This window comes from Neolamprologus multifasciatus, chromosome 18 (genome assembly GCF_963576455.1).
Source record: "Neolamprologus multifasciatus chromosome 18, fNeoMul1.2, whole genome shotgun sequence".
Lineage (NCBI taxonomy): Eukaryota > Metazoa > Chordata > Actinopteri > Cichliformes > Cichlidae > Neolamprologus > Neolamprologus multifasciatus.
Genome location: NC_140456.1, coordinates 20208621 through 20221002, shown reverse-complemented (window position 1 = coordinate 20221002; position 12382 = coordinate 20208621). Strand labels below are relative to the sequence as shown.

The window sequence follows — 12382 nt, the reverse complement described above, 5'->3', positions numbered from 1 at the left end:
TTTCTCTTCCCATCATTCTGATCCAACTTCATCTTGGCTTCTTTTGTTAAAGATGAAATGCACAATGGCTCTTCAGCATGTCATTGGTGGCTTATTTTCAACCTAAAGTTGTGAGGTCAATGTGTAGTAACTGCTCCAATACAGTTCTCTTCATCTTGTTCATCAATACTGTTGAAAGTATTTAGTTGATCCAAAATGCTGCCACGAGAGTACTGACAGGGACAAGAAACAGAGAGCATATTTCTCCTATCTTCTCTTCATTGGCTCCCTGTTAAATCCGTAATCTAATTGAAAAACCTTCCCATCACATAAAAGGCTTCATATAATCAGGCCCCATCTTATTTTAATGACCTTATAGTGCTGTATCACCACAGCAGAGCACTTTGCTCTCAGGCTGCAGACTTACTTGTGGTTCCTAGAGTATTAACAGTAGAATGGGAGGCAGAGCCTTCAGCTCCCAGGCCCCTTGCTCTCAACTCTTTTCACTCTCCATGTGTTTATACACCTCTCCGCATTTAATTATGAGTTATTATTAATCTCTAGCTGTCTTCCACAGCGTGTCTTCCTCTCTTCCCCCCCAAGCGGTTGCATCACGAGGCTGCCCCTTCCTGAGCCTGGTTCTGCCAGAGGTTTCTTCCTGTTAAAAGGGAGTTTTTCCTTCCCACCTTTGCCAAAGCGCTTGCTCACAGGGCGTTGTCTGATTGTTAGTGTTTCCCTGTATTATTGTAGGGTTTTTACCTCACAATATAAAGCGCCTTGAGGTAACGGTTGTTGTGATTTGATACTTTATAAATAAAATTGAATTGAATACTGCTGAGTGAGTGCATACATGGGCGTAACTTTGTGCTGAACATTGAGGGAGTCAAGATCTCTGTCTAAATAAATAAATAAATCTGGGTAAATTCCCAGATGATTAAACATGCAACTATTTTGCTGGTAATAACGGAAATGAATAAAGAAAATCAACAGCCTATTTATGCGAGATAATTCATAATTTTATCAGGGGGTTATATTGGTTGGGTCTGATTATTGGGGGGGTCATAACCCCCCTGGAAATTAGTGGCTTTTCTGCAGTTCCTTCATTTTCATGTCACCTACATATCCTTGCTGTATTTGTCAGACACTGGAGTCAGCTGTAAAGATAGTACAGTGAATATTATTGCCCTGAAATGTAGTTAAATAAACACAAAAGACGGAAAGTACAACTACCACAAACTATAAATTATATTTTGATGAAGCACTATCTTTTACTGGTTAAAAATCAGTGCCGTGGATAGGCATCCAGAAGTCTGAGATACGCACACTGGAGTAAAAAACTTTTTTACTTATAAATTGTTAAATTTGCGGATATTGTAGCACATCCCATCACAAACAAACAAAAACCGAATAGTTGCTACACGTGTAACAATTTAACCAGTGTTGAAAGCGCATTTGTTCAGACAAATCTGTGCGTCAATGCGCCACTAGAGGGAGCTGATTATACCAAACAAAAGAGACGCTAACAGAGGCCTGTGGAGTATTTACTGTTGCACAGCTGAACGAATATGGCAAAATAACCTTCTGTATTTATAAGCAATCAAGGATTTTCACCCTTTGGTGTTGTGCAGCTCTGTGTCCACCCAATAAAAATCAAACTGACAATACTAACGCCACAACTAAATATAAGGTAACCAATTTAAGTTAAATAGATACTGTGAACCGAATGTATATAGTCAGACACAGCGCAAGAGCTGCCTGTAGATGCAGAATTATACAACCAAGTTACAAATACTGGCTTTTACATGAGTCCGTGAACGCAGCATCAGCTACAGCGTGGTAGTGGGACGGGCTTGAAGCGGAAGGTCAACACAATCATGGCGTGGAGAGGATACGCGATAAAATGGGCCAAAACAGAGTTCGTGAGATCCCAGAACACCACTCCACGAAGCTCCAGGTGAGCAACCACAAGGTCGCTGTGGTCGCAGCGTCTGACTGCACAGGCGTAACACTGACAGGATGTGTGTGTTTACTTCTCCACCAGCCGCAGCCCGTGCTTACCTAACTGTTCCGACTGTCATTGCAGGGAGATCCACAAAGCTGAAGACAGCTCCATGTTTCATTTGCTTACAGCCGTAACCTGCGATATCGAAGCGTATACGAGTTACTGTAGTCTTTCTGTTTTTCAGTAAACGAACTGAGTGCTTCATGCATGTCGTGCTTTTATTATTGATACTGATACTAACAATAAGTAGTTATGGAGCCACTGTGAGGCATACTACCCGTGTAGATTTACACAGTGTGAGTGCTTGAATTGTTCTCAGTATTATTAGCTTTTATTACGGATGCATTAATTTTTTTTGTAACTCTACAACCAGCAGTAGCTGTAATTTTATAACAACAACAAAAAAGGAAAATTAGTTTTCAAAGCAGGACTTTTATGTTTTCCCCCTAAACTGAACATTGATTTTATACTTTTGTGTATATTTCAACAACTGCCTGCTTTAAAAGCTGCCTCTTTCTCCTGGCAGTCTTAACCCCTACAACCAGCAGAGGTGTGGATTTCGTCGGGAGGCCAAAAGGCCAGACATAAAGAAAAAAAATGCCATGCAGGAAACAAACACCTCAGCCACTGAGGCTGGCACCCCGGTGCCCCAGCCTCCTCCTAAAGTCCCCAGGCCGACACTTTTCACACCGCTGATGTTCACAGTAGGGGTAGGTCCCCCCCAGTTTTCTACTGCTGATGTGTAGTGATGAAATGGATGCATGGTACACTGATGTTTGGGACAGTAGAGTGCTTCTGGATGTTTTCTGACTCCATTTCAGTTTACAGGCTGCTCCTTTGGTGCGGCAGCCATTCTCCAATACGAGAGTCTAAAGTCAAGACTTCAGACTGCAAAAGATGAAGAGAAGTCAGAAAAAGGCATGCAGGTGAGCACTTTGATGATCCACATTATTGTACATCTCCTCTGCTTGCATATTGCATTACTGGTTTGATTTACAAGCTGCTCACAGAGACTCTGTGAACCTTCCACATGTTCCCAGGGCACCCAGGACATGGCATACTGGCACGACTGGTGGAACCAGCTGTCCAGCTTCCAGCGACAGCTCATTCTCCTGGCGTCCATGGTGGATGACTTCTGGAACAGCCTCACAGAGGGACAGAAGACTGTGACTGGTATTATTTACACAGTCAACATCTTTGCAGTGTGTGTGCGGGGGTGGGTTTTGATTATTGATTTTTAAATATAAATGTATTTTGCCCGAAACGCCAGAATATCAGGATAAATCTCACAAAATTTTGACAACCACCAAACAGCTAAAACAGCAAATGAGAGCAGGTACACGGATTCTGCACAAAGACGTAAACAGAGCGCGGACCCGACGCTTTGTCGCCCGACGGGACATACACGGACATGCGGTCGGGGCTGAAAGCCGACAGCTCACTCATTTTGATGTGTCTGGTCCACGCTCTGTGTTTAAATCTTTTATTGCACTAGATTCTGAAGCTGCAGGTTTTGTGTCTCTCAAACCAAAGTTGATTGAACCAGTCGCAAAAGAAGATCCAAACTACACTTCACATAAACATCATCATGAATTCCCTCTTACTTGCTGTTTTGCCTCCACCACAATAAAATCACACTTTATGCACAGCTCTCTCTCTCTCTCAGTGTACTTCAAGAACAGTTTCCCATTCACTTGCTTATTACCTACCAGTCTACCATTGTATACAGTGCTGTCAGCTGCTGTTTTTTTTTTTCTTTTTTACTTAAATGACTTCAGACAAGAAAGCTGCATTTTTGCTGTTCAATACTGAAGAAATTTACACTTTTTAAATTATGCAAAATTGCAAAATGCTTAATTGTATCTCTAATAGAAACCTCTGTAACTTTGCTCTGCTTCACTTCAGCAGCATCAGGTAATGTTCATGTTGATTCATGGTTTTCTTCAGTTGTAGTTCTACTGCAGAATATTTTTAAGGTTATCTGCTATAAAAAGTCAGGCCAGGAAAATCGCCTTCATGTTTTTCTGTGTTTTATCCTCTGTTACTTTGACACAAAGGCATCTGCTGTGATGCTCACACCTTTGATAAAGTCTCACAAGTGTAAGGTTTCTTTTTATAGATATAAAATATAATATGTACTGATTAGTGATCAGAATTATAATATTTCTGACTGTCTGAGGCAAAATTTCAACCGATTCAAATTGAATGGAATGGAATCGATTCGGGACCTTGTGCTTGTGAATGGGAATCGAAACGATTCTAGAAATCAGTGACGATACATAAACCCTATGTGTCTTGTTTTTTTTTTTTTATTTAACACTTTGCATTTCTTCATAGTTGGCACCTTTATTTATTATTTTTTTCTAGGTATTATCGCACTAAATGCCGCAGTCCTCTGCTGTTGGCGGATCCCTTCAATGCAGAGAAGTATGCTTAAGTACTTCACATCCAACCCAGCTTCCAGTGAGTTCACCTGTGCTACACGATCATGTCCTCTTTGTGTTTGCAGTGTGTGCATTTTTTTCCCCTCTCCTCTTCCTCTTCCAGAAACACGCTGCCTTCCCATGGCCCTGTCCTCCTTCAGTCACTACTCCATCATCCACATGGTGGCCAACATGTATGTCCTATGGATATTCTCCTCAGGGATCGTCTCTCTTTTGGGGAAAGAGCAATTTCTTGCAGTTTACCTGTCTGCTGGTGAGTCAAATAAAGCACACAACTGGAGTCTGATAACATTTATTAAATCTAAACACAATACTTGAATATTTTTAACATTAGTGTTTAATCCAGGGTGGATAGTTTAATGATCTCTTTGCTTCATGTTTGACTGAAACTCGCTGTTATTCCATCCATCATTTATTACAGCACAAAAACCTTATTTTAATTTTGGGACACTCAAACTTTAGGGCCTTTCAGTATTATGCATGGCTGATTATTGAGAATATAGGTAACAGGAAGTAAGAAAGGCTACCAAATGTTTGATTTTCAGCTGTATGATTTTTCAGGTGTGGTTTCCACTATGGTCAGTTACACATGTAAAGCAGCCACCGGGCGTCTCTATCCATCATTAGGGGCGGTAAGATATTTGCTAAAATCCATTTTAAAGCTCAACTCAAATGAAGGACGGCTGTGATAGTAACTGTTTTTGATCTACAGTCTGGCGCCGTCATGGCAGTGCTCGCTGCTATCTGCTCTAAGATGCCAGAGGCCAAGCTTGGCATAATCTTCCTTCCCATGGTCACTTTCACAGCAGGAACAGTAAGTGCACACTTCATATTTCCTACATACACTCACTGGACACTTTATTAAGTACACCTTACAAGTGCTCAATTGGAATCCATATTGCCTTCAGAAATGCCTCGGTTTTTCATCGCACTGATTCAACAAGGTGACTACAGTCAGCTCATTGTCATGTTTAAGAAACTAGTTCGAGATGATCTGACCTTTGTGACATGGTGTGTTATCCCGCTGGAAGCAGCCATCAGAAGACCTGCACACTGTAGTCATAAACATATGAACATGGTCAGCAGCAATACCCAGGCAGGCTGTTGTGTCTAAATGATGTTGTTTTTACAATCTTTGATTGTCCCATGGGAATTGTAGCCTTAGTTCTTAGTTGACAGGAGTGGTGCCCACTGTGGGGTTCTGTTGCTGTGGCACATCTTCTTTAAGGTTGGACATGTGCATTCAGAGATGCTCTTCTGTCTACCTCGGATATAACGAGTGGTTGCTTGAGTTGCTTTTGTCTTCCTTCCCGTTGTTGCTGCAGGAAGAGATGCGAGTGTGCATGGACCAAATAAAAAGGTACATGTATGAGTGACTGTGGAAGTATACATGTCAGCGCACTGAATGCAGCTTTGCCTTTGTTTATGTTTAGGCTCTGAAAGCGCTAGTTGCCATTGATACAGCAGGACTTCTGTTGGGATGGCGGCTGTTTGACCATGCAGCTCACCTTGGCGGAGCCCTCTTTGGAGTGTGAGTCGGGTCTTATTTTGACCTTTTCCTCAAAGTCTGTCCATGTTAGCAATATGAAATACAGTTTCAGTGTTTATGAAACTGTCTTAATCCCAAATCTGATTACTTACTTTTTCTGGAGGATTTAACTGTTTTCTTAGACTTACATAAGCAGACAGATTTTGCCCAGTTTTTTTAATATCCTGCTCTCATAACATGGCCCAAGTGTGAAAATTGTGGTCATGTGACAGCTGCAGATGTAGTCACAAATACAGCTTAAAGCCCGTGGAACATATCTAATATTGTTAAATTGTTGATTTGAAGGCTTTGTGCTTTTGAACTCAGTCATGAAAAAAAGAATCCAATGATTCTGCACTGCTTTGATCAGTCTAAATCCTTTCATATGTCTTAATGTGGCCTAATGGGAGCATCTTGTTCTGCTTTCTCCACATTTTACCGTGCCATGCATCTCTTCATACAGGTGGTATGTGGCATATGGTCATAAACTCATCTGGAGGAAGAGGGAGCCCCTTGTGAAGTTGTGGCATGACATTCGTTCACCAGGCAGCCGAGGTTCCAGGCCTGGACGTGGACCCGGGGGTGGTGGACCAACATCATAAGTCCCTGAAATTCTTTGTGAAAGAACTGGAACCCATCCAAAAGAATATGCAAGGACACTTTTATCCAATGACATGGAGTGGACTGTTATTAATAAATAAATCTAGTTTTCACATCCAAAGTTAGTAAAGAGCATTTGCTGATTTAATGCCTTGCAAACTTGAAATTTAAAAGCAGGTGAAACTTCATATCTAGCGTTGCAGTCAAGATGTTTACTTTGTAGACTTTAAGCACCTGTTATGCTACCGGTAATCTGTAACTCTGCTACCTCATTTAGCCATTTTCCACCAATGCTTTGCCAAATCTCAAACTGGTTCTACACATTTACACCAACAAAGAATGGTGGCACCACAAAAATCAGTCTCCCAACACTTGGATTCAGTGATTTCAGAAGCAATGGGAATATTACTGCAAGTAATTTACCACTAATTTCCAAATGTAGCATTCAGATTTGGCCCTGTGTGACACTAACGTCTGATATAGTATGCAAAATTTCAGTTCTGACACTTGCCAAAATATGGCCATCGACCAGCACCAGACTAGGCACATTACTGGTGGAAAACAGGTGTTAGTAATCCAAAGAAAAACCTTAATGGCCATGTTTTTGTGTTCATGTTGTTCTGGAAAACTGCATTAGCCACTAGACAAAAGAAGAAAAATTCCACATTAGAAAACAAAGAATTTTATTGTCTCATCCTTTTCCTCTGTTAACACTCTCAATCAAACTATTAGCTTTACATTGAGAGAAAATAGAACAAATAAGCATATCCAATGATTTTAGATAAATGGGCACTCCCACGTATACCTACTAATCTAACTAATTCATTTGGTAACAAATCTCTTTATCAGTGCCCCCTATTACAGTAAAAAGTGGCCAAGTCACTTTTCTTTTTTTTTTTCTCTTTTTTTTTTTAAAAAACCCTGCAGTTTAACTTTTTTGGTTAGAAATATTTTCCTCACAGCAGGGTAATATGTTTAAAATTAAAGCTGTGACAAAACTATTCATGACAATATAAGTTTTATTGGAAGCATTTGATTTATAGTTGGCACATATGAGAATTTGGAACAAAGATGCCACGATTCATGGTGCCAAAACACACTCAGTTAATTCTTCACATGCCGACATCTCCAGATTACTACCTGAACTCATACAGTGGGGAAAGTATTTCACCCCCTGCTGAATTTGATGGGGTTTTTTTTCCTGGTTGATATTCTGTCTTTCTCCATTAAAATACCACTGCCATAGAAAATTAGAAACGGTTCATTTCTTTGAGTGAGCAAATTTACAATAAATTATTTAATAAATAATTATTATTTTCACCATTATAATAATGATTTCATGCTCTGAGAAAACGTTTTATTTATCAATCACATTCCTGTCCTGGGCATAAAGAGTCAGTGTTAAATGCTTTTCACAATTCCTTTTTATTCAGATACGTTGGTGGAAAGTTTTTTGGGTTAAATACAACTACAGCATACCTACATCTTAAGACAGTCTAAATCTGTTACTAATAAAGCAATTTAAGTTGTCAAAATAGATCAAAGACCGACACTTTTTTGGCTTCAAGGTAACTTTAAGGCGGTTCCTGGTAAACAATACAGATTAGCTTATCAAATATGGATGTCTCATCAGACAAGGGCATGTGCAGCAAATTCTTCTAACAATCCTCGCTGTCCAAAAATCAGGCGTCCATCACTGCCGGGCTGTGAATGAGAAAACTGCTCAGAATCCTAAAACTCAAAAGAGTAGGCTAAAAATCAAAGAGGTACAATGGGATTAAAGTTTTCATTTTTTAGTTTCCAGGCACAGCGCGCGTGCGCACACGCACACACACACACACACTGTTAGATAATTCAAATTTATCCTCCACCCTGTCACATGATGTTAATCAAACAGACTTACCAGATCGCTATATCTCATCAATTTTTTATCCAGAGCAATCAGTAATACAGCACTTCCTCAGCCCCTGCTTTTGTGGTTTGCATAACTGGGGAAGCCAAACTGGGAGACCATCAGGTTGGAGAAGGAAAGAGGCATAAAGCCATAGATCTGTGTCAACCTGTTCAGGCAGTAGGACCTCTGGAGAAGGTGTTCGGGACGATGCCACATCCCCTGGTATCCACTGCTGGCCTCCTTTTCTAGGTTGCGGAGGTCCACGGGTTTGATAAAGACCCCAGAGGCTCTGTTCATTTTGCCCAACTTTGATTGTTTTCTTAAATACAGAGCTACGGCAAAGTTCATGGCAATATCGTCACAGTTCTGCGTTTCATCCACTAAAGCATGCACTGCTTGAGGCTGGTCCTGAAAGAGCTGCAAATAGCGGCGGTGGAAGAAGGCAGCACCAATTAACACCATGGAGTATCTGCAGGGAATGCAGGGAGATGGAAGCTTAAAAAACAAAGTACACCTAGCCAGAGGCCAGTACTATGAAGCAGGATTAGTGGCGCAGCAATGCAAATTCAGGGTTAACTCTGCATTTTCAGCAATACGATGGTGATACGCTGCTGTAGAAATTTATACCTACATAATGTAGGTTGAAAGAAAAACAGCTGCTGTTTAGTTGTGTCTAAGAATCTATATTTATTACTCTTCATGGAAAGAAGACTTTAGAGACTCATGAAAAACATTAGACCCTCTTACTATCTGCTCAGAGTGGCTCGAGGGTTTTACAGCAATGTTAACACCATTTTCCAGAAAGCCAAGTGGAGAGAATTTATCTAAATTTCAGGAGTGGTACCACACCTCCATACACATCCCTTCCAGTTCTCCATCAATATATGACCCTCCCGAGCACTACAAGCTGTTCATTCTCATCTTTGTGCCCCACCCTCCCTTCCCTTTTTTACAATTCATTCACTTCTCATTAGTACATGAGGATCTTCCCAGCCTGGGAGCCATCGCCAATCCCCCCTGAGGCCTTCCCCAAACTGCAGCCTCAATTCATCCTCAAGCCATCTGCCATTATTTACTAGGAATGCTGTCAAACCTAAAATGAGAATGTGGTCCCAGCTAGTGAATTGGGCAGTAGGAAGTGACGTTTTATCTCTTGATCTCAATTCTCAAGGTAAACTACCCCCTAAGAAATGAACCCTCTTCATAAACCAGGCTTTATGCCAAAGCTACCTGAATAAGCCTTGAATTTTTTCATGTTCAACTTAAAGTCAACAAGTACAAACTCACCATCTACTGACCAATCGTTTCTCTGGGAAATGGTGCCACCATTCCTGGAACACATGTCGGACATGTCCACGGACAGCTAGCGTCTAAAGGAGCAACTTTATTTCTATTTCTAAAATGACTGTATTGTCTTCCACACCTTTATAATGTGAATATACACTAGATATCAAATTTGCAAGCATGCTATGCCTCTCTTTAATTTATATTTGTATATATTTTCTTAACTTGCACTCAAGCCATTAAACACCACCAGCACAGTTTCAGCTGAAAAGATGAAGTTAAAATTGTTTTCTAAACATTGATATACCAGGTTATCCTGTGTCTTAGGGATAGCACTGCAGTACTGAGAAGTCTGTTAACTCGCACAGATGGCATTTTTGCCAGATTTTCTTCCTGGCTTCAGCTTAGGCTTTATAAATATAATAGTGCTTTTCCATTCATAAAGCCTATTTAAATCATATACTTGTAATCTCACGCTACTGTTTTGGCAACAAGTGTTGCTCTGAGCCTGTACTGTACACAGTTTAACATTGCCTGGTCTGACACAGTTTTAACTTCCTTTCTAAAATCAGGCCGCTCAGATCGGTTAGATCTGCCCACGTCTGTGATTGGTCAGAAGTTGCCTCTTTCATGTGTTCATGTGAGCATGAACACATGACAGACTGGTAAACCTAGAGCGGACCTATTAAGTTTATAACCACTTTCTTGTGACAGCTTAAAGCTGATCTAGACTTCTGCTATGGATTTTTGATGTAAACCATGAGTGGCTGACGTTACTGCCAGCAGTCATGCTTGTCCTTGGCGCATCATTCGCTAATTACCTTGTGGTCATGTCCCAGTGTTTTATATGCTGTGCCAACAACAATACAAACAAAATTCTGGGACTTTTCTTTCCCACATGGTTCCCCACTATTTGTTGTGGCTGGTTTTTGTTCCAGAGGCAAACATATGTCCCGTCTTTGCACATTATCTCACATTCATTCCAAAAGCTTTGGCAATCTCCCTGCACGAATTTTCTGACATCTGTGAATCCTTATAGAAATACTATGATCATTATTCTTTATACTAAGACATGATTGTTATTCTCTCACTGATATGTTTAAAATTAAACACAGAAGTATACTGATGTACACTGATGTAAAAATAAGTAAAGCCACACAAGCAACAAACATCCTGTGTATGTCGAGCATGCTTCGTAGTACAGGCCCAAATAACATGCAGGGTATGTGGACAAAAACCCCCAAAAACAAACAACCTACACGTCACCTCCTGCTGTTTCTGGATCCTGCAGCTCAAAGCTGCCATAGCTGTACACTCCTGCTGCCGTTGAGACATGTTTCCTCGGTACAAACCCAACAATCTGGTCAGGAAATTGCTGTGGAACCCAACAGTAAAACAACTTAGGGTTTGCCAGCTAAAATCTGCAGTTAAATTTTTCAAGTTTATGATACTCATTACCTTCCAGACAGAAAAAGCAAAACTGATGTCAGGTACACTGATGAGAGTGTCATCATCCAGCATCAGAACAGCTACAGGAGCAGAACAAAAATACTACTGTTCACTGACTAAAATGTATTTAAATATAACAAATAATACATACGGTGCAAGCTGACAGATGTACTGACCATCAGTATCAATTTCAGGGAATGGTTGTAGTCTGTTGCGCATTCGGTTGCTGGTCTGCTCCTTGAAGACTACCTGGACCGGATGAGGCCCCAAGGAGCTCCACAGCTTTGCAGGTGTCTGCTCTCCAATGTTGTTCCATACTATGATAATTCTCTGAAGATGAGGTACTCCCTGGTAATGGTTTAGGAGTTTGAGCAAAACGTCTGTGCGGTTGTAAGTCTGGATGATGACGGTAAACTTCTCCTCCTCCGAGCTGTCAGCGCGGTGAACCTGTGCGGGATTCTGCTTTTGCGGGGTTGCCCTTCGTAGCACCTCCAAGACAGCAACACCTCTTTGGTCCTCAGCAGGTGGCAGCAGAGCTGTCAAGACTACACCAACCAGGAGGATCAGCAGAATTGCCCAAAACAAATAGGTTCGTCGGAGCCCAAAGCAACAACGGGGCAGCCTGCACACAGATTTGCAGTATTTATTAATATTTCCATCTCAGCTCCAGTTTAAAAGAAAAAAAATCAATATATGCAGTTTCTATGACTGACTTGTTGTATTCTAAGCATAAATTAGTTAATCTATGGCCTGTGATAAATGTTAGGATTATATGACATCCATAACTAAACATGCAAATCAATTAAGCTATCTTGGGTATCCGAAATGACATCTTAGCTTGTGCAAGTAGTTGCACTGATTTTAGCTAATTTTAACGTGATTTTAGCCCAGCGTTTGTTTTGAACACAACGGTTTAGTCGGCTCTCTCGTAACATATCTAGCCTGTTACATTTTAACATATTCTATTTTACTTTCTAGAAAGGAAAACTCACCTCATTTTTGTTGGCACTACAAACATTCAACCCCTTTCTTTCAAACGGTCGCCATGTTGGCTGACTTTGTCCAAAGAGTGTACAAGTTAAGAGCGGTTCCAATTTAACACCCGCCGTAACTTGTGGTACTCAACAGCCACGCAGCTATTTTATTATAGAGAAAATTTCTTGTTAAATTAATATTTTTTTCTTACTTATTATAAATACATT

At 40.7% G+C, this 12382-nt stretch overlaps 2 protein-coding genes across 5 annotated transcripts; one reads left to right on the top strand and one right to left on the bottom strand.

Annotated features, from left to right (window-relative positions):
- The first annotated feature begins 1759 nt into the window (after positions 1-1759).
- parla (presenilin associated, rhomboid-like a) lies at positions 1760-7461 on the top strand. 2 transcript variants are annotated; one of them, XM_085141808.1, is made up of 10 exons: positions 1760-1933; positions 2508-2691; positions 2803-2907; positions 3022-3154; positions 4349-4444; positions 4529-4678; positions 4987-5057; positions 5138-5239; positions 5859-5956; positions 6417-7461. In XM_085141808.1, exons 1-10 carry the CDS (start codon positions 1854-1856, stop codon positions 6553-6555), a joined length of 1158 nt encoding a protein of 385 aa, XP_084997934.1. In that variant the 5' UTR covers positions 1760-1853; the 3' UTR covers positions 6556-7461. The 2 variants fall into 2 exon arrangements, with proteins under 2 accessions (XP_084997934.1, XP_084997935.1); XM_085141809.1 differs by having other exon boundaries at positions 1847-1933; positions 2063-2691.
- On the bottom strand, positions 6777-12309 carry extl2 (exostosin-like glycosyltransferase 2). 3 transcript variants are annotated; one of them, XR_014870929.1, is made up of 6 exons: positions 12173-12309; positions 11357-11802; positions 11190-11260; positions 10991-11106; positions 8453-8916; positions 6777-8257 (listed from the first exon to the last, which is right to left on the bottom strand). XR_014870929.1 is itself a non-coding variant. In XM_085141811.1 (5 exons), the coding sequence occupies exons 1-5, from the start codon at positions 12196-12198 to the stop codon at positions 8514-8516; spliced, it is 1062 nt and encodes a 353-aa protein (XP_084997937.1). In that variant the 5' UTR covers positions 12199-12309; the 3' UTR covers positions 6777-8513. The 3 variants fall into 3 exon arrangements, 1 of the variants encoding a protein (XP_084997937.1); XR_014870928.1 differs by having other exon boundaries at positions 8457-8916; XM_085141811.1 differs by having other exon boundaries at positions 6777-8916.
- Positions 12310-12382: the final 73 nt, after the last annotated feature.

Coding starts and splice junctions, on each gene's coding strand:
- parla (XM_085141808.1), top strand. CDS start 1,854: ATGGCGTGGAGAGGATACGCGATAAAATGGGCCAAAACAGAGTTCGTG. Junction 5,058..5,137: donor TCTATCCATCATTAGGGGCG/GTAAGATATTTG, acceptor TTTGATCTACAG/TCTGGCGCCGTCATGGCAGT. Junction 5,957..6,416: donor GGCGGAGCCCTCTTTGGAGT/GTGAGTCGGGTC, acceptor CTCTTCATACAG/GTGGTATGTGGCATATGGTC.
- extl2 (XM_085141811.1), bottom strand. CDS start 12,198: ATGTTTGTAGTGCCAACAAAAATGAG. Junction 11,261..11,356: donor CCCTGAAATTGATACTGATG/GTCAGTACATCT, acceptor CTGCTCCTGTAG/CTGTTCTGATGCTGGATGAT. Junction 11,107..11,189: donor TTGCTTTTTCTGTCTGGAAG/GTAATGAGTATC, acceptor TGGGTTCCACAG/CAATTTCCTGACCAGATTGT.